The sequence below is a fragment of the Leucopleurus acutus genome, assembly GCF_964270905.1.
Source record: "Leucopleurus acutus genome assembly, chromosome: 7".
NCBI lineage: Eukaryota > Metazoa > Chordata > Mammalia > Artiodactyla > Delphinidae > Leucopleurus > Leucopleurus acutus.
The window spans coordinates 51,059,721-51,080,178 of NC_139150.1; the positions used below are offsets into that span (position 1 = coordinate 51,059,721).

Consider the following 20,458-nt stretch of genomic DNA (forward strand, 5'->3'; position numbering starts at 1 on the left):
ATACAAAAACATGTAAAAGCCATCCCCTTTAACTTAGGGCTGACCAGCTGTGTCTGCTTTGTTCATTCTCAACAGGCTGCCATATATTCATACTTGTGGCAATGATACTGTTAGATTGTGAACACCTCTCCTGGCACAAGGCAGACAAATTCCCATCTTATTAAAAGAAGAATACTCCAGAGTTCTATATTAACAGACTGTAACATTTCAAATTCTGGACATTCTAGATGAACAGAATTAGGAAAATAATCAAGCAAAGAAGTAAATGTTCCATAAGAAATTTTTGAATATCAATTTACATAAGAGACCAAAGCCTTAACATTAAACCTATTTCCTTTCACACCATCACAGTTGAGCAAATATTTATACTGACAGGTGCCAAGTGGATGAAGTTTTCCACCAAGTTTATCACCTTTAACTTAGGAATAGCTTAAAGTTTAAAAAGTTTATACATGCTAATTGTGTAAATATCAAAATTCAGGTCAACTGTGTGAATATCAAAAGTCAGTTTGAAACACAAGTTTCTAAATACACTACAGTTTTCACTGCAACAGTGTCCTTGAGAATACATATCATAGATTTAGAAATAATTCTGCTCTGTACCCAGATTCTTTTGATATTTTCAAAACAGATAGGATCAACAAAAGACCTATACAGGTTAAATTCTACAGAGAATAATAAAATATCAAAGTCTCTCACTGTATCTCACCAGATTCTCAATGGAGAATAAAAGAGGAAAAAGTCTAAGGTTCCAGATGAAAGTTGCCATGGACTTTAGTACCACCATCAAAAGTAAATTCCTTCACTCATCCAAGGCATATAACTAGAAAACTAATTTTCATGGCATCAAATTTTATTTAACTTCCCCCTTCAGAGAGAAAAACATCAGATCTTTTCCAAAACATTAACACAGAAAAAATAAATGGACTATTACCATCATGTAAAAACTGAATGGGAGAATGAAGCAAACAGAGGGGAAGGAAAAAAGTTCCAAAGCTCATCTTTTCTCCTAATTTCTTGAACTACCCATGCCAGGAGTATCTAATCTTTTCTCTATGAGGAGCTTTCAATTATCCATATGTCTAAAGACTGCTTTAAGTCGCTTAAGACCAAGGACAGGAGAATGAAAAAGGAAGAGGGCTCTGGCTGTCTCAGGGGAGGGGAGTTCAGCTACTACTCCAGAGATATAGTCGTCTTTTCAAAGTTCAGTGAGTCTCAGAAACAGGGGCCACCAGACCTACGAGTTGTTGATACCATCCAATAGTAAGTCTTGAACTGTAGAGCTAAATTTCCAAATGCCCTCCCTAGTGGCATCTCAAACTCAATGTTTACAAAACGGAACTAATCCCCTTTACCAAACCCACTGCTATCACTACCCTACCACCTCCCAAGAGTCATACTGCTTTTTTTTTTTTTTTTTTCTGGTACGCGGGCCTCACTGTTGTGGCCTCTCCCGTTGCGGAGCACAGGCTCTGGACGCGCAGGCTCAGCAGCCATGGCTCACGGGCCCAGCCGCTCCACGGCATGTGGGATCTTCCCGGACCAGGGCACGAACCCGTGTCCCCTGCATCGGCAGGCGGACTCTCAACCACTGCGCCACCAGGGAAGCCCTCATACTGCTTTTAAAATCCTTCATTAATTCCTTGCTGCCTACAGGAGAAAATCCAAACCACGTGTCATGGTGTTCAAGACCCTTTGTGGTAATTTCTCCATCTCCACAGTCATACCTCTTTTTCTCTCCACAATATAACACAATGTGTTCTAACCATTCTAAAATATTCACAGGTTCTGGAATACAAAATCTTCCTTATGTCAAGAAAGCCACTGCTACTCTTGTCCATCTGGAAAACTCTTATTCATTCTTCAAGATTCAAGTCAATGATAACCTTACCAGTCAAAATATTCTGACTCTTCATCAAGAAGAGTTGAATAGTTGTTCCTCTATCTTCCTGATCTTATAGGATCCTGTGCATTTAATGTTACTGTTATATTGATAATATTTAATATATTGATTTTTGCTTGTTTTCTTGCCTCTCCCAAATGAGTAATTTTAAAGGCAGAGTTTTTACCTATACATTGCTTAAATCCTCAACATTCCATGAAATGCCTAGCAACTAATAGAATGATCAGTAAACTGCTGAATTGATTAACTTATTATTGATCAACTGGACTTTGGTTTTCCTCTATCCAGTCCACTTAATCTCCAAGATTTAAAAAAAAAGTCTGGAAAAGATAAGAATGGCACTTCTTCTAATCTTCCACTCCTGAAGTCCATCAGAACTTCCATTTGCCTCAAAATCAACTTAAGTCTCACCAATGAGACCATACTATGCCATTCTTATTTCTTAACTTAAATACTCAAGGTAAGCCTTTTCTACACGTTTATAGCAGTTTTATGACTGTCATTTTACTATTGTAAGCGTTTGCCAAACACAAGATGCTTAAGAGATTAAAATTTTTTTAAGAAAGAAAATTAAAATTTTTTCTTTATTTAAGAAAGCTCCTAGATTCTCAGATGTACTGGCAAAAAAAACTGATTTACAATATTTGTAAATACAAACTGAACAAATGCTATTACAACAAAACCACAGCTATTTATGGGTATGATTTTTAAAAACTTAATTAAGCATTATGTGGTTGTCTTTGTGTCATTTTGTAAAAAGCAGAAAATTTAAGAAGAAAGAAAATGGTAACGCAACAGGAAGAAGACAGATACCAAGGAATGGCTCATGGTATGAGTTAGGTTATCACAGACCTTCTACACTGGAATTTGAAATGAAGGGAGCACATGTGGTATATGCTTATAGAGGACTTAACACTAAGGCATTCTTCTGCTACCTCTACCAGCAGAGTGGCTTCTGAGAATGCATGCCAAATTAATTCCCCAGCTGTTCACATGCATATAAGCAGCTGCTGCTGTTACTGCCTAACATTATGGTAGTCTGTCAGCACCTCTAATCTCTACCATGGCAAGACAAGCCACTCAACTAAGGCCTTTCCTGTACTTCCGAAGACAGAATCTCTGAATTGAGAACTGGGTGGCACTAGACTGCCAGCTGTGAGCCTCAGAGCTTCTAGCTGCATGTTGCTGGGTCTATCAGCTGCTAAGCCATTCTTGCTAAAAAATAAGGTTAATAAAAATACCTCTGTACAGAAATTTTCTGAAATCATGATAGCACTCAATGCAAAATAGAGTTCAATCTACAGAAATTCATTTTACAGATGTTTTAAGAACACATCTGTTTTATAAAGTAAGGCACATCTGTACGAACAAAATTAAAAAGAGAGAAGAACCTATAGGAAATCAAAATCAAAATATTTAAAAAGAATGCATCAGGAACTTAAATGTAAAGGTTCCATGTATTTTTACATGACATTATTTTTGCAACTATTAAACACTCAAAAAGTTTTTAAAATATTAAAAAGGCATCTAAATATCTCAAATTAAGATAAGATTCCTAATAGTATACTTTTTCAGATTTCTATATTAATTACTTCCTTGAGTGGTTCAAAATCCTATGTTTTCTTCCTCATTAAAGCAAAAGCACAGTTACAGTGTAATCATGGCTCTGAGGTCTTAGTTACAAGACCTCAGTTACAATATATTAACTAAATATGCCAAACTAATTTATAAAGAGCATTCAAAACAACCTTTTGGGCCTAATTTTTTTTTAATGCACATGTATCTTCCTTATATTAGAATCAAACATAGTTATCGATTACTTAATATTTATTAACTAAAATTATTTATTGTTAATATTAGTAACAGCTTTTAAAATTACCTTGATTTTTGTGTTTCTAAAATTTTTCCCAGTCCATTTGTTGATCTGAAATAAATATAAAAATGAGGAAAGTAAAAAAATGTTAACTTTTTAAAAAACCATTCTATCACATTATTTCTAAAACATGAAGTAAGCATATACAAATATATCCTAAAGCTAGAGAACAATAAAAAACAAACTTACATTTTTCATAGTTTAGTTTTTCCTTCTAATCATAAATCAGGTACATTCCACTTATGCATTAAAACATGATATGCAAAAATCTACTGCACAACTGAAAGATTGGGGGCTACTTTGTGATTTATATAAAGACCCTTCACTTTAGAAAAAATGATTTATAAAAGGCCAGTAATTCTAATATTCTTAAAATGAGTAGATAAACTTTTAACTGACACCTAATTGTCCTCAACACACACTGTGGAAATGGCTATACACACACTAGATATAAAAACCTAGTTACGAGTGGCTTTGACCCCAGCCTGTCCTCAGTATTCAGCCATACATCCAGTTTTGTTTTGTTTTGTTTTGTTTTGTTTTGTTTCTGCGGTACGCGGGCCTCTCACTGTTGTGGCCTCTCTCGTTGCGGAGCACAGCCTCCGGACGCGCAGGCTCAGCGGCCATGGCTCACGGGCCTAGCCGCTCCACGGCATGTGGGATCTTCCCGGACCAGGGCACGAACCCGTGTCCCCTGCATCGGCAGGTGGACTCTCAACAACTGCGACACCAGGGAAGCCCCACATCCAGTTTTTTAATAGAATACCTCTTCAGTTCTCTAGCTAGGATCTCTACCTACTCTGCCAGGCCTCCCCTTTCTGATACAAAGATAATGAAATACGGCTCCCTTTTGTATGGCGCCAAAAATACTTATTAAATCCTTTGCAGTAAACTGTACACCTCATCTATTTATATCATCAGTTCCATTGCCTTTAGGGTTACTTGATGAAGATATGTGCTATTTGTTCAAGTTTGTTCTCATGGGTAAGGCTTCCCAATGATTCTGAGGCAAGTCTCTCTATTAATTCACAAAACTCTTAATCTTCTCTTTTGAATATACTCTATAACCTGAAGGCTATTTCCTCTCAAACATGTTTATCTTCTTCCAACTCTTCAAATCTAATTCTGAGTAAGTCGCAAGTCTGAGGTACAATGGAGGGTAAAAAGCCCAAAGGGTCTGTAATTTATCAAAGTGCTTTGTCAAATTCTTTTCTGGTATTGCTATACAGTACAGGCTGGCAACAAGCTGGCTAATGTCAATACTGCTCGTATTAGAGATCCAGCTTACATAGTCAGTATGGGGATAGAAGTGCCCAGTAGTAACAATTTCTCTTTTTATGCCAAAAATGTTTGTGACATAGATTATGTTCCCCATTCTACAATCACAATGATGCATAGGATTTTGAAAAGAGAAACAAAATTTAGGAGACCAGTGTCAAAAGGGGTAAAAGAAATAATCTCCATTCACCACTTTCATCTTTCTAGACTTTTCAAAAATATCAACCATCTTTCTATTTCTTTCATTTTTTTATTCACTGTAATGGAAATTACTATATAAACTAAAAAAAAAATCTACAATCTAATAATGATAATAATAGCTAACAGAGCACTTACTATGTATCAGGCACTGTGTGAAGCTTACCAACAATGCCTCAAACCAAACGCAGATTCCAAAGTCCATGATTTTAAACATTATTCAATACTACACAGCACTACCTACCCTCCACATGGAGACATTCTTACAGCTTTTTATAGTAAAATCTAAGAGGATATTACTACTAAAATAACCCAAATAAGAAGAAAAATATGAATTCTTTCTTCTGCAATCATTAACCACTGCAGCCAAAATCCTAATGAGCTTTACCTTTACTGATTCAATTCATAACATATATTATATGAACTGGCACTGACAAACTCAAAATCTGATGTCAGCAGATTGTACGCACTGAAGATGACCAATAATAAAAGCTATCAAACGTTTCTCTGTAGATGGCTTTTATCAGTTTAGGTCTTACAAAATAATTAAAAGTCCCTGAACTCTAACCTCATTTGAAAAGTCCAAATGACTGTTGGATCTTTTAACACATATCTGAGTACCATTCATATTGTCCTATGTTGATCAGCCTCGGCCACGGACACTGAAGACATTAAAGCTAGCTAGAAAACAGGCATGGTTAGATGACAGTTAAGGAAGACCAAAGTCAATGAGGGTTCAGGGAAAAGTGAAACCACCTGAGACAGGGAAGACTTTGCAGGAAGGAGGGAGAAAGAGGTGGGAGGAAGGGATAAGTTCCAGAGAATGGCTAAAATAGCTTAAAAAAATAAAAGAAAAACAGAGAAAAAGAAGGAATTCAAGGACTGACAGAGTGAGAGTTGAGAATACATTAAGAGTAAAGAAAGGATTTGGTAAGATACCTCCATGAGAAAATAAGTAAACCGTCCTGGGTAAAGTTAGGGCACTTCATGTAGGGAAGGAGTCAAAGAGAAGACAGGAAAATGAGGAGGGAGTCAGAAGACCCTGAATATCAGTCATGAACTTTGAACTGTAGTTGACCATGGAACAACTTAGGGGTTAGAGGCACCAAGCCCCCTCACCATCGAAAATCCTCATACTGCTATCTCTGCCTCAAAAACAAAGGAATTGATAAATGACTTACCCAAGGGCAAGAAGCTGAAAGGGTTTGAACAGAATCAGGACTCAAACCCTAGTTCTTTTAATTCCACATATTATGATCTCTAATTGAACACAAACTTTTCCCCATACTTAGTTAACTTAAAGATCTGTACAATGAAAACACGGATACTATGTTTATTGGAAAAAAATGCACGTATAAGTGGACCTGGGCAGTTCAAACCCTGTGTTGATCAAGGTTCAACTGTATATTCTGTAAGCAATGGGGAACAATTTTATATACCACTATTTACATAACAGCCAATTAGGCAACAACAAAATATGTGATTCCCTAATGATACTTGAAGCAAGTCAACCTTGAACCTTAAATTTCTACAGGGCAATAATGGTAAAAATATTCCGTACAGCACATTTTGAATTTGTAGGTACTTAACAAACATTTCTAATTTTGTACCTAACAGTTGTTCTTAATTTGTTTAAATCCTCTTCTGAAACCAAGTCTGTTTTATTGAGGATGATGATATCCGCCAAAGCAACTTGCCTAAAGTAGCAAACAAATAACAGATGTCAAGAGAAATGTTAAGAAATTAAAAATAAATAAGAAACACCTCCTCAAGATCAATTAGCAGCTAAGAAGGATATAGTACTCTATGTAATGATTTAATTTACTCCTAAACTATTTATCATCCTTCAACTAGTAAGGATGAATTGTATTCATCACTATATAAACTCAGATTTCAAATTATTCATTCAAAAAATATTCACTAAGTTCTCTTACTTGCTACTCTGAAACTACAAAGATAAGCCTCAAAAAGTTTACAATCAAGGATAGTTTACAATTAGGATGATTTTCAACTCATGATTTTCTTTGTAAAAAAATGCATAAAATTCCGATATCCAATGTGGTACGAACAAAGACACTCTACTTATTAAAATATTCCACGTAATAATTACCATAATTTTCAAAGAAATACAAAGAACAAGTTCACTTAACAAGTTCACTTAACATTAATACTACATTGAACATTAATACTACAAGTTCACTTAACATTAATACTACATTGAACAGTTTTTTTACATTAACAAGTTCACTTAACATTAATACTACATTGAACAGTTTTTTTAAAAAAACTACACTTGGATCTTGAACAATTATCTTCATCACTACGAATATTTATTTTCTCTGTAAAACAGATAAACTACAGAAATTCAAGTTAAAGAATCCAGTTGACACGATGCTGGATAACAAAATAGCTTACTATAATTAGAAACTCTATTTTCTATTAACAGGAGTAGTAAAGCTGAGGATTCTTTAAAATTTCCTCAATTCTTCAGGAAAGTTTAATCACTAGACTATTTGTTCCCAATACTGGTTTTATGCTACCTGAAGGTATAGCTAATTATTTCAAAGAACAACCAAATTCTCAAAAATAAATCAACTTCAGTTCACTGAAAAGCGGGTTTCAACAGTATGTACATCACAATCCCATTTTTATTCAAGTAAATTTCGTAAGAATAAAGATTGAATGTGCACATCTCAAAATATAGACAGCTGCAATCTTCAAATTGGAGGGCTCCTATATTTAACTTTTTTTTGGCTTTTATAACATTTTGCTCTTTTCTATTTGGCTTATATTTTCTATAACAAACATTTTAATAAGGAAAAAGTTGCAAAAATATTTAAGTTCAGTCTAATGTGAATCATAGCTAAATATCAAATGAAGTGTTCAGGCAGGATTACAAAACAACAGAGTACCATATTCTAAAATGATAGGGAATCAATCACCTACTTGCAGTCTATTATTTATGTCAAGATCATCTGTAGCAAATCTTGGAGTGGAGGGAGACCTCCCTTTTAAACCCAAGAGCGTATTTAGTGACTGTTGTCTATCCCAAAACTCTTTTCCCATTAGCAAGAATATGCTTAGGGTAGGCAAACCAATTTAAATATTCATAAGTCTAAAGAGAACCCAATTAGGAACATACAGGTATTTAAACAAAAAATGTTCTAAATGCCAAATTGCAACTATTTCCATATTTATTCCTCTGTTGCTCTGAGTAACAGTGAACAGTTGAATCAACTGAATTACTGTTAAAGAAGACAGGAAGTGAATCAACTCTTTTTTTTTTTTTTTTTTTTTTTGCGGTACATGGGCCTCTCACTGCTGTGGCCCAGACCAGGGCACGAACCTGCATCGGCAGGCAGACTCTCAACCACTGCGCCACCAGGGAAGCCCTCAACTCTTTTTTAATAATCATTTTCAATCCCAAAGAAATTGTATGAGAACAAGAAAATATTTTTAAACGTGAACATCTTCCAAGTTCCTCACAAAAAACTCCTGTGCTCAGCACTCACTTTATGCTATAATATAGTTTTAAATAGAGAAAAGATCTTCCTTGACTATGTTTTTATGTTTCTCAGCTTGTTTTGTTTTTCATATCAATCATTTTCTTTTTCCATTTAGCCAGTAATCAATATATACTTTAAATAAATGAATACCTAGAAGCTTCATTGATAAGGCCATCAGGTTTTTCTTCTGCTAAATGCTAAATAAAAACAAAGTTTGAACAAAAGTTACTGTGGTGTAACACATAACCTAATGTCAACACAAAGGATTTTACTTTAGGGACTCCTTGCTTGCCTCTAATAAAAACTTCAACAAGTTCTATTACTGAATACCCAAATTCAGGACTAACTTTTCTATCTGAACGCATTTTCCTCCTCATTTGTAATTTTTTCCCTACAGTGAACCTGTGAGGTGTGAGGGCTTAAACTTTGTCCCCTGACCTCTTTCTTCTCGTAAATGGAAAATCCTCCAGATTTAAATAATGTCATAAAAACACAGCACATTATAGTTCAGATTCTAGGCAATTTCCTTTTTACAAAACTGTCTTTGTTCTAAATATTCATTATTACTTATTTTAAAAAAAGAGATAACCACTGAAATTGTACTTTTAAAAAGTCTACTAGACTTTCCTTCATCCTACCCCACCCCCCAGCCCCCACCGCAGAACCATACACACTATGAACTCATACTGGGCCCTTCCAATGCCCTAGAAACAAATTAGCTGTGGGAAGGACACAGCCCTTATACCCAGCATAAAGCAGGTTATCATTTTGAAACCCACACTTGAATGATTTGGCCTCTCTGGGCAACTGTTTAGTTTGCACCCTGCCAGAGTCAAGCTAGTGCCAAAAAATACTTTGATGTTGGCTTAGAAGCCCACGAGGTCATTTTGATCTCTCTGGAAGTAGTTATTATTTTTCCATAATCTTATTTATATCCCTAAAGTCACCAGTGTCATAAGGTTCTTCTCTGAAAAATGTTCCACCTTCATTACCTTAACCCTCAATAGATGTTTCCTGTCACAATAAAAAGCTGCCTACTGATGTCAGAGGCAATTTGATTATATAATACTTTTTGTATTTGAATTGAACTCCACAAATTATTAAATCCTTTTACAAACATTATCTCATTTAGCCTTCATAACGATTATGGGAAATGGCTATTCTCAATTTATAAAAAAGAAGCTAAATCTAACACTGTCACCATCATGGGATACCTTACCATAGGGTGATTTTTCAAATATGAAAATGGCCTCAACAGAAGGAAAATGAATATAATTTTTAAATCTTTGTGAAAGCTTTTTTTTTTTTTTTTTTGCAGTACGTGGGTCTCTCACTGTTGTGGCCTCTCCTATTGCGGAGCAAGGCTCCGGACAGGCAGGCTCAGCAGCCATGGCTCAGGGGCCCCGCCGCTCTGCAGCATGTGGGATCTTCCCAGACCAGGGCATGAACCCGTGTCCCCTGCATCGGCAGGCGGACTCTCAACCACTGCGCCACCAGGGAAGCCCTGAGAGCTTTTTATGTCATATAAAATCAGTCTTGCAAACAGCGTTACACAAATGTTAATAACTGCATAAAAGTATATGTATAAAGATTACCTAAAAGTTATATTCAAAATTATTTCATCAAATCAGTTTTACAATTCATGAAGAGGTAGATCATTAAGGTATCTGGATAGTTTGGGACCTAAGAGCAAGTTGGTAATCATTTTATTTAATAGTCTTGGTAAAATCCATAGAGAAAACCTTTTTTCTTCTAAAAGTTTGCCAAATTTTATTTTTGGGGAAGCTAGCCTAAACTAAAACTAGAGTAATGATGTACTGATCTCTACTTTAGGTACAACCTTATAAATTCAACCGCAGACCCACTCTAAAATTATGGAAATCACAGAACTTGAAGAATATTGTATTAAAAATTGTTTCTTATCAAAAGACCAAGTTTACTATTTTTGCTAATTACTGTCGGCCTGAGGCTATAACAAATCCTTTCATTACGTCCTCTAGAGAATAAGGGCTATTACCATCCCAGGAATAGTACCTGGCACCCAGGTTCAACAAATACTTATTGAATGAATTCTAGTTAACACCTCCTATTTGTTGACATAGATACATGGATGTTGTTATCTGAAAAGTTCTACATAATGTGCAGCAACAACTCCCTTTCTTTTCAGCAGTAAATCTGTTTAATAAAGATGTATTTTTAGCAAGGTATCTGTCTCTGAATGATCCTATAATATGGAAGTTCTTTTAAATTTTTGAAATATTTGCAAAATATTGTATTTTTGACTTTTTGGAAGATTTATTTATATATGAATTTGGGACTTTTTGGCTGTGAGCTGGAGGTGTATAAAAAGATATGGTAAGAAAATTAGAGATTTGTTTTTGAATATCCATACCTAAATGTAACTAATAAAATAGTATTAATATTTCACAAAGTAACTCATGTTTTTAATGCATCTAATCTAATCTCCAGAAGATTAGAAATTTTCACTCAAAGCTAACGGAGATGGACTAACATTTCATGACCTCTAGGAAGTCAAGAAGTATCAAATATAAAAATACGTTAAAAGTCCCCATAATAAAAACCTGCCAATAGGTACAACTCTATTAAGAATATGATATGTAATAAACATAAAAAAGCAGAAGAGATAAATGTCCCTGGTTCTATGCACATATGAAGGCTATACAAACATAAACAAACAATAAATGCACACTAACATTTATTTTCTCTGGATATCAGCCCATTTCCCTTATGCAACTTCTCACCTTCCCAAATCAAACTTTGCAAAAAGACTAAAACCAATGTTTGTTATTCAAAAGGACATTCTCCAGTAGCACATTATACACCATTAGTCATTAAGTCAGATGACTCCCAGTTACAAAGTGAAAAAATGGAAATTGTGACATTCTATTTTACCTGTACAGGCAATGAAGGAAAAATTTTTGCAAAATTTTTTTCAAAATAGTGTGTGTGTGTGTGTGTGTGTGTGTGTGTGTGTATGCATGTATCCCCAACGGATTCCTCATCTCTGCTTAGAGACTGTGGCTTTTGCTTATATATCAAGAAAAAGACCAGAAAAATTTTGGTACTAATTAATCCAACGTATCAAAAAGCTTAAGGTTCCACCCTCTAACTTAGCACAGCATAAGAAAGAAAGGAATCCTTTGAAATAACACCATCGTATGACACAACTTCATTAAGGGCTTTTCTGCAGAAACAGAAACAAGCTGGAAAGAAAGAAGAAAGGAAGAAAGAAAGAGAAAGAAAGAAAGAGAAAGAAAGAAAAGAAGAAAGAGGAAGGGAGGGAGGGAGGGAGGGAGGGAAGGAGGAAGGAAGGAAGGAAGGAAGGAAGGAAGGAAGGAAGGAAGGAAGGAAGAAAAAACACTGTTGTTGACCAAAGTGGAAAGAAATCTAGTGTCAAAGATGTCAGTGACATTTAAAAAAAAAAAAGCAGCAGCTATTTCTTTCCAATGGATTGGTTATAGATCTAACACTATTTTAGCTTTTAAGAAAAGATTATTGCATAATGTCAGTCTATTTATTTTCTTGTCTTTTCCAAGCCAAACTGTTTTCTGACTGAATTGTTTCAACAGCTTGTGCAATATAACAGAAGAACCAAAAAGAAACCTCTGACTTGACCTTTTCTGTGTAACTTCATTCATTGATTCTATTGCATTAAATGCTGTCACTTTTGTAGAACTGAAAAGGACAATGTCAGTAGCCTGGGTGTCAAGTCCTGAGAATAGAGAGCTGTCATTTGAAGTTGTCCAATTATTTGCCCATGATTAAAAAATGAATATTTCAGATCAATGGGTGACAATCCCATTAGAGTGATAGCCCATGATATCAATTACCACTTCAGTTTCAATTTGGCTGGCTGGCCACAAGGTACCATTTCTCAGCTCTACTTCTGATGGGCTGGCTCTGTGAAGCATGACACCCTTAAATTGCTGCCCATTATCCAAGTGTCATTACTTGTACTGACTCAGAATTCTCTGAATCACAAGCAGCTACTGAGGTCAAGCTTTGCAACCAGAGGAATTAGACAAGTTGGCAAATCCTTTATATAAAGGAAAAGTTATTTATTTGGCACCTGACTTAGAAAATCTAAAGTTTCCATTATCCTGACAGTATGTCAGTTGTGTAGGTATATTGATTTAATAATTTAAGATGTTTTATCAAGGTGGGAGGGGGTTAAACGTTTGCTGTGTCTGCATTATTCAGAATGTTGGTTTGGGTTTTTTTTGGCCTCTATCACACTCCTGGTAAATTCTATTTAACTCCTTTCCACATCCAAATATACATATAAAATTATTCCCATAATCATAAATACATAGAGTTTGATTTTGGGTCTGGTACTGTAAGTCTATCAAAAAAAAAAGATCCTACTATCCATCCTGAAGATATCCCAAATTTGGCAATAAATCTATATAGGAGATGGATTCAAACATGCCCTTTAATAAACATTCAGAGTGAAGAATTTGACTTTTTTTTTTTTGCTTCCTCTGTAAACATTTTGCTAGAAATATCATGATTTCAGAACAGTTGGAATATTTCTGAGTAAAAACTGTAATATCTGGGGTCTTTCTTTGGTTCTTAAGACTATTAATAAATTTTGACTTAAAAATCTAAAAAGGAATCATCTCCCAAACTTCTCAAATTAGGGTGCTCTATCCCTGAGGGAACTGAAGGGCCAATGAAGGGGTATTGGTAACCACTTGACAAGCTTGCCATACTAATTAAAGGTTTGGAAGAAAAACAAACTTGTTCAAATTAAGAAATTCAGATATATTGTCGGGTAGAATACAAAATGGACATGAATTTTTAAACATTAAATTTAAACTTCTAAGAAATGATTACTTTGGGCACTATTCATATCGCCAGACTGGGTCAGGAGATGGAGGATAATTTCACTCTCTTCTGCCTCTAGTAATTTTTCACTTGGAAAGTTGAGAAACACCACTTTACTTTATGCGGCAACATGCATTTTAAAATCTTACTAAGTGCATTTTGTGAACTGAAATTCATTTAAATGCATTTCAGGACCTTGCTAGTCGCAAAACATTCACAGCAAGATGCCTTTTAAAGGAGAGTTTCTCCTCCCTAAACCTACGCATAAATCCTGATTTCTTCAAAATATGGGAAAGCAATATATTTTTTAAAAACTCAATTATCTGCAGCTTGTGTCTGACAGCAGTTTAACAAGAAAAATAAGCTCTCATATGCTTTATCAAGCTCAATTTCCTCTATCAAACAGAAAAACTTATCAACATTGGGGCTGAATCCTAGTGAGGGGTTACACATACCCAAACTTTATCCTGTATTACCCTTATTACAAAATATTACACTTCAAACTTTTATCACATCAAGCCAGAGAAGCAGAAAATAAACATTTAACTTAGAAACACAAAATAATAATTAAAAGACACACACAAATTTCATCTATTGTTCAGGATACTTTAAAAAAAACTTTTTTTTTTTTTTTACCATAAGTATTTGCTTTATTATTCTTCATGCTTTTTAAACTTCCAAAATATGATATATTAAATTAAAAATGTAACTCACTGGCTTAAGACACACAGTTTCTGATAATATTACTGCCACTTTAAAAAGTACTATCTTTTATATTTACAGTAGAAAAATATTTTTGTTAAGGATATTTCAAACAGACACAAACATAGAAAAACTAATATAATCAAACCCCATATAACCAGCTCTTAACAATTAGTAACTCATAGCAATCTTTCAACTTACATTTAATCCATATTTTGAATCCACAACAGTTATGATACCTAAAAAGGAATAAATCTTTTAATCATCTTTATATTTAAGAATTAAAACTAGTCTATTTCAGTTCACAAATGTCACTCAATAAAATACTGGTTTTTTTCTCTTGCCAGCACAGCAATTTAATTCAATTCCATTAGTAAGCAGATGCATTTCAAACATGAACCTAGCACTATTTTAAGGCACTAGATGGGACATAATAAAAACAAATATTTAAAATTAAACAAACAAATAAAAAGGAAAATAAGATTTCTCTGGCCTTTAAAAAGCTTACAATCCAAAACATGAGACAAATTTCATAATATAAAGTGGAATGTGATAAATTACACAAGACAGCTTATCTTTATTTTCCCATAATCAAAATCGAGACTTTTCTTATTTAAATTATTGCTTAACAAATCTGAGGCATCTTAGAATATCTCTCACCAATCTAACTCACACAACTGTTTTATCTAAGGTGTACCTAAGTTTCCAAATGATCAATTCGTTTGGCAATCTCTGAATTTATATGCTAAATAGTTTTTTCGAAGGACAACAGCAGAATGAGTTTGATGACGCCTAAGGAATTTAACCAGCTACATTCCATATATATTAGGGCCAAATGATGAGGCCCAGCTTCAAACATTCTTAAAGTTCACCCCTTAGTCTATGAAAAATATGGTCTACAGAAAGGTGAAGAATCAGGTGTGGGGTGTTGCAGGGAACATATCTGCCTAATCCAGAAGGTTTCTAATGTGTCTTAAATGAAGTCTACGAATAAGATTGCCCAAAAGTGTTATGGTAAAGAGAGCAAGGGGTAGGGGGCTTTGTTTCATTCTTATTTTTAATGGAAAATGAAAGCAGAAATTTGATCCTCATACTATATATGTTATTTAAAATAAAAAGCTCTAATATATACTGAGCACATAAATTAAACAACAGGGAATATAGAAAATCTACATAGTATTTTAAAAGGAAAACCTTAATGGAAGCACTAAACTGGTAGTTGAGATTATGATTGATATATAGTTCTACTACTGTCTGGGGCTTCAGAATCAGTATGAACAAAGACTTATTTCATCATCAAACTAAACAAGCTTAAAAAGAGTACCAATACAAGGAATTAAAAGTATAATATGAATAAACAAAAATGATCTTAACCATAACATTAACATTTTACTTGAAAATTTTTTTTTAAATTAATTTCTAAACTTACCATCAAGATAAATATCAACCCCTAATTCAGCATCAACCCAAAACATAGAAGCTACAGCACCTGAAAATATATGATAATATTCATCAAATAAAAATATTTCTTCAAACTAGGAAACAAAATTCTATCCATAATGTTTTAATTTGCCCCAATGGAATTAGCAGGCAAACACATATATGAATTAAATATGGGTTTTCAATCTTCTTAAGGAAATTACAGTGATAGAACCATTTACTATTTTATACCCATTTCTTCCCCTCTCTCTACTTCAATAAACAAAAAAAACCCAACTCTTATTACATACAAACCCAATATCAAGCTTTCACCAATGCCATAATAATTTACCAATAAATAATATCAAATAATTTGGGCAGAATGGCTGTGCGCACACAGGTCTTATTTTTATTTTCTCCCTCCTGAATATAATAATCATACAGTTCACAAATAATTATCTCCCTAAAGTAAAGCAAAGCAAAACATAGATAAATCCAAAATCACTTGTCCAAAAATTTTTTTAATTTTTTAAAATTTACTTGTAAGTTTTACAGAAGAATAAAAGTAAAATTATACACTCTATGTCCTTACTAATAAATCCTTACACTATTTATTAGTACTGATATAAAATTTGGAAATTTTTTTTAATTGAGGGAAAATAATTTCTAAATAAGAAATTAAAACTTGTTTTTGACAAAAACTGGTTCAATACCAAACCACACACCCTGATTAGTATGCCACAACACAAGAAAAAAGAAAACTGACAGTAAAGAAAGAATTTGATTTTTCAAAACATCACAGGTCCAGTTAGTGACAGAGCTGTCTAAAAGGATGAGTCCTGGAGAAAAACAAGGATAACTGAACTCATTCCAATGTCTAAAGCTGTCCACCTACCATGATGAGATGTGGTCTCCCAAGCATCACTCTGTGTCAACAATGAAATACCTGTCAGCAGTTTACAGTGATTACTCATGCAGGATATAGCAAGGGCCACAAGATCTAATGGTTTCCTGATATGTATTGATTTTTTCCCCAAAACTTAATAGTTTTCCAATTTGACTGAAATAGGATTTGTGAGTAACAGGGGCTGAATCAATGCCTGTCCTTTTCAAGGAAATTACTTTACCATGACAATTATTTAGCTTAGAACTGGAGAGTGTCAGTCTTCTAAACAGGAAACAACTGAATTGTCAATAAGAATTTTCTTCACTTACTTGGCTAACAACATGATATTAATTAATGGAGAAAAGTAAATCTATTGTGAGTATCATTACCCCAAACAATAAGTTATTTTTTAAAAGTATAAATTTTTTTCACTCAGTAAAATTCCCAGCACTGTACATAAATCTTTTTTTAAATTCACTGATTTCTATTCGGAGAGCTTATAAGTGCGACAGTTAACATTTGCCTAGCATTAAGTTGAACTGTAAGAGTGTATTAGAGCTTTTATTCTAAATCTGATGTGTATCTTTGGCTTAATACTTACTTAACAGACTACAAAAGAAAGAACTACTTAAAATTTGGATGCAGGTGTTTAACACGGGGGAGTAAAGACGAGAGAATGAAGTTAATTAGTGATTCTAAACCCAGGGTAATTTTTCTCCCCAGGGAATATCTGGCAATGCCTGGAGAAATTTTTGGTCATCTAAACTACACGAATGCTACTGGCATGTAGTAGGTAGAAGCCAGGGATTCTCTTAAACATCCTACAATACACAAGACGGCCTCCTAAAATAAAGAATTATTCAACCCAAAATGTCATTTGTACCAAGGTTAAAAAACCCTGAGCTAAATTACAGAATCTCCCTTCTTCAAAACCTAACAAAACAAAAAATAAAAATAAACAAAATAAAATTTTGAAAGCCAAATTTTATCAGCAGCAACCAAATATACAACTTCCTGCCATAATTTCTGAATGATAGTAAAAATAAAAAACACAAAGTTCTATGTGATGTATGATAGTTGTTAATTCTACCCCAATACTCAACAAGAGGTTATAGATAAGTAGTTTACAAAATCCTAATATTTATCAGAAATAGCCTTCAAAATGGTGAGAAGTAGAACTGAGGGAGAAATAAGCAATACAGGAAAAAGCCAACAAAGAAACTTCAAGGGTAACATTTTCTAACCATCTCCACACTTTCAGGGGAGGGGGTCACTTTCTAGGGCTCAGAGCAAAATGAAGAGAGAAGTATGAAGCTCAAGGATGTCCCTGCAAAAGGTACGGGAAATATATTCATGAGTAGTTTGAGCTAATACAGGAGGGGAACACTTGGTATTGTAGGAGAGCAGAGCCTAAAAATCATATTGCCCATCTGGCTCTCGCAATCACTTCATTTCTCTCTGCTTCCCCATCCCCGCTCCCAGCTATACCCAGCTTTCAAACTAAGGCTCAAGAGAAAAACAAGTTTAGGTAACATGGACCTAATGTCATGAACACCACATCTAAGTAGACAGTTCTCTGAGCCTCCTACATCAAGCATAAACATGGTAACAAAAACTATGCACGTTACTACAGATTAAAAGAAGCAGAAAGCAGATAAAAGGAGGGATAGAATAAAATGAACAAATGAATGGGGAATACAGATGGCAAAGAACCTGTTCCGGAAGGAAACATAATTGAAGAAACCAAAGAAAATTCCTAAGGGCTTCTTTATAATAAGAAAGATAAAAACAATATAATCTTAATTAAAAACAAGCTCTAGGGAATTCCATGGCAGTCCAATGGTTAGGACTTGGCGCTTTCACTGCTGTGGCCCAGGTTCAATTCCTGGTCAGGGAACTAAGATCCTGCACGACGTGGCCAATAAATAAATAAATAATTTTTAAAAAGATGAAAAAGAAACAAGTAAAACTATTTTTTTAAAAAAAGGAAAGAGCTTAAAAAAAATTCTCCAAAGCAAAATAAAACAGAATAATATGAAAAGGTAGTTTATAATGCTGAAGAAATAAAACTTAGGGCCAATGTACCATTACTTAATCAATTAATTCATCAACAGACATTGGTGGAAACAATTACGGGCAAAAAGGAAGATTTGAGATGATTACAGTAAATGCAGAAGCAAAAGACATATCAAAACAATTACAAGATAATAAATATGGAGAACAAAAGAAAATTCAATATATGAAAAATTCGTGTCATAAAGAAGAGAACCCAATAATTTGACAGAAAAATTCTTCATGGTAATAAATAAGGAAAATATCCCTAAATGAAGCACTAACCCTACAGACTAAAGAGTATATTGTAATCCAGGAAAACATGATTATGAATGACACCTAGATGTATCTTGGTTATATTACTGAACTTTAAAAATAAAGAAAATGTTTTTCAGGCATTTTAAATGAAAAAGCAAGTCACTTTCAAGGAGGCAGGAAAAAAATCAGATTTTTCTATAGTAAAATTCATTGCTCCAATATAATAAAATGACCACAAAGTTCTAACATAAGTGTTCTCTGAGGATATTACCTCCTGCCAAGTTGTTTTTCAAGAATGAAAACCACAGGCAGACATTCTCAAACACTAAAGGAAACAACAGCATTGAAACTCAAAGAATAAAGCACTCACAAATCCTTCCCAATGAAAAGAGAAAAATACTGCACAAGGAAATCCAGCCAATCAAAAATACTATGAGATCATGATGCAACATTTTCAAAGTTCTGAAGGAAAGAAATTGTGATACGAAAATTTTATACCTAGCCAAGTAATCCTTCAACTATATATATAAAAAAAAAAGACAAGCATTCTCAAGCAATGAAGTATGCGAGATCTAAAGGAATACAGCACTGAAAGCTTGAAAAGATTACCTGACCATGAAATTCAGTCAATCAAGAGATTGATCAACTCAGGAATGGAGGAGCCATAGTGCTGGTAAAACAGTTTAAACACAGGACTAAACAAAGTATGACAGAATATAAATGTTAGAAACCTTGACAACATAGCAAAGAATACAATGAACCAAAACCAAATGGGAGAAGGCGGAAGTGTTTTAATTCCCTCATCCTTTATGCCAGAGAGTCAATAGGTACTACCCTGAAAATTTAAACATGTAATTTAAAAAATAACTTGTCCAATTTATGTTCTTTATAATTTTTTTTTCCTTAACTCATATCTCTTACAGTGAAGAAGCATTTATCTGACATTCAGCAATTCTTTCACTTCTTTTAAGTTCTCTTCTTTTAGGTTCAAGTAGAACTACATTAATAATTATTTAGAATAGCACAAAGAATGTGATCCTATTTTATAAAATTACTTCTGCATATTTACACATGGAGTGGGGTTTCCCAAACTTATGCATGTGTAAGAATCACCTGGGGGGCTTATTAAAACAGATTGCTGGGTCCCACCCTTAGAGATTCTGATTCCATAGATCTCAGATGAGGCCCAAGAATCTGTATTTTTCCCAAGCTACCAGCTGAGGCTGATGCTGTCATTCAACATACCACAGCAAGTAGCCCTGGCACAGAGAAATCCTTGGAATAAAATTTACCTGCTTGTATTTTACAGTAGTGAGATATAGGACAACATTTTTTTTAACTTTCTTCTTTGTATTTTCTTAGTTACTGTTCAAATTTTTTTTAATGATCAATGTTTCATTTCTACCCAAACAATAAAAATCATTATTCTAAAGAAAGAAGAAACATCAAACTGTTTATACCTACAAAAGCTTTTTGTACAAAAGCTTTCTCTGAGATTTTTATTTAATTTTTACTTCCTCTGAAAAGCTACACTG

At 34.1% G+C, this 20,458-nt stretch overlaps 1 protein-coding gene across 2 annotated transcripts in view; it reads right to left on the reverse strand.

Moving 5' to 3' along the window:
* Window positions 1-20,458, reverse strand: part of LOC309963536 (zinc-regulated GTPase metalloprotein activator 1A) — a 43,872-nt gene that overhangs the window by 14,829 nt on the left and 8,585 nt on the right. For both annotated transcript variants that reach the window (XM_082841977.1, XM_082841976.1), the window contains exons 5-9: window positions 15,738-15,797; window positions 14,510-14,547; window positions 8,909-8,955; window positions 6,863-6,949; window positions 3,783-3,827 (exon numbers count right to left, since the gene is read on the reverse strand). In XM_082841977.1, coding sequence (XP_082698103.1) covers window positions 3,783-3,827; window positions 6,863-6,949; window positions 8,909-8,955; window positions 14,510-14,547; window positions 15,738-15,797 — 277 coding nt within the window. The remainder of the gene's footprint in view (window positions 1-3,782; window positions 3,828-6,862; window positions 6,950-8,908; window positions 8,956-14,509; window positions 14,548-15,737; window positions 15,798-20,458) is intronic.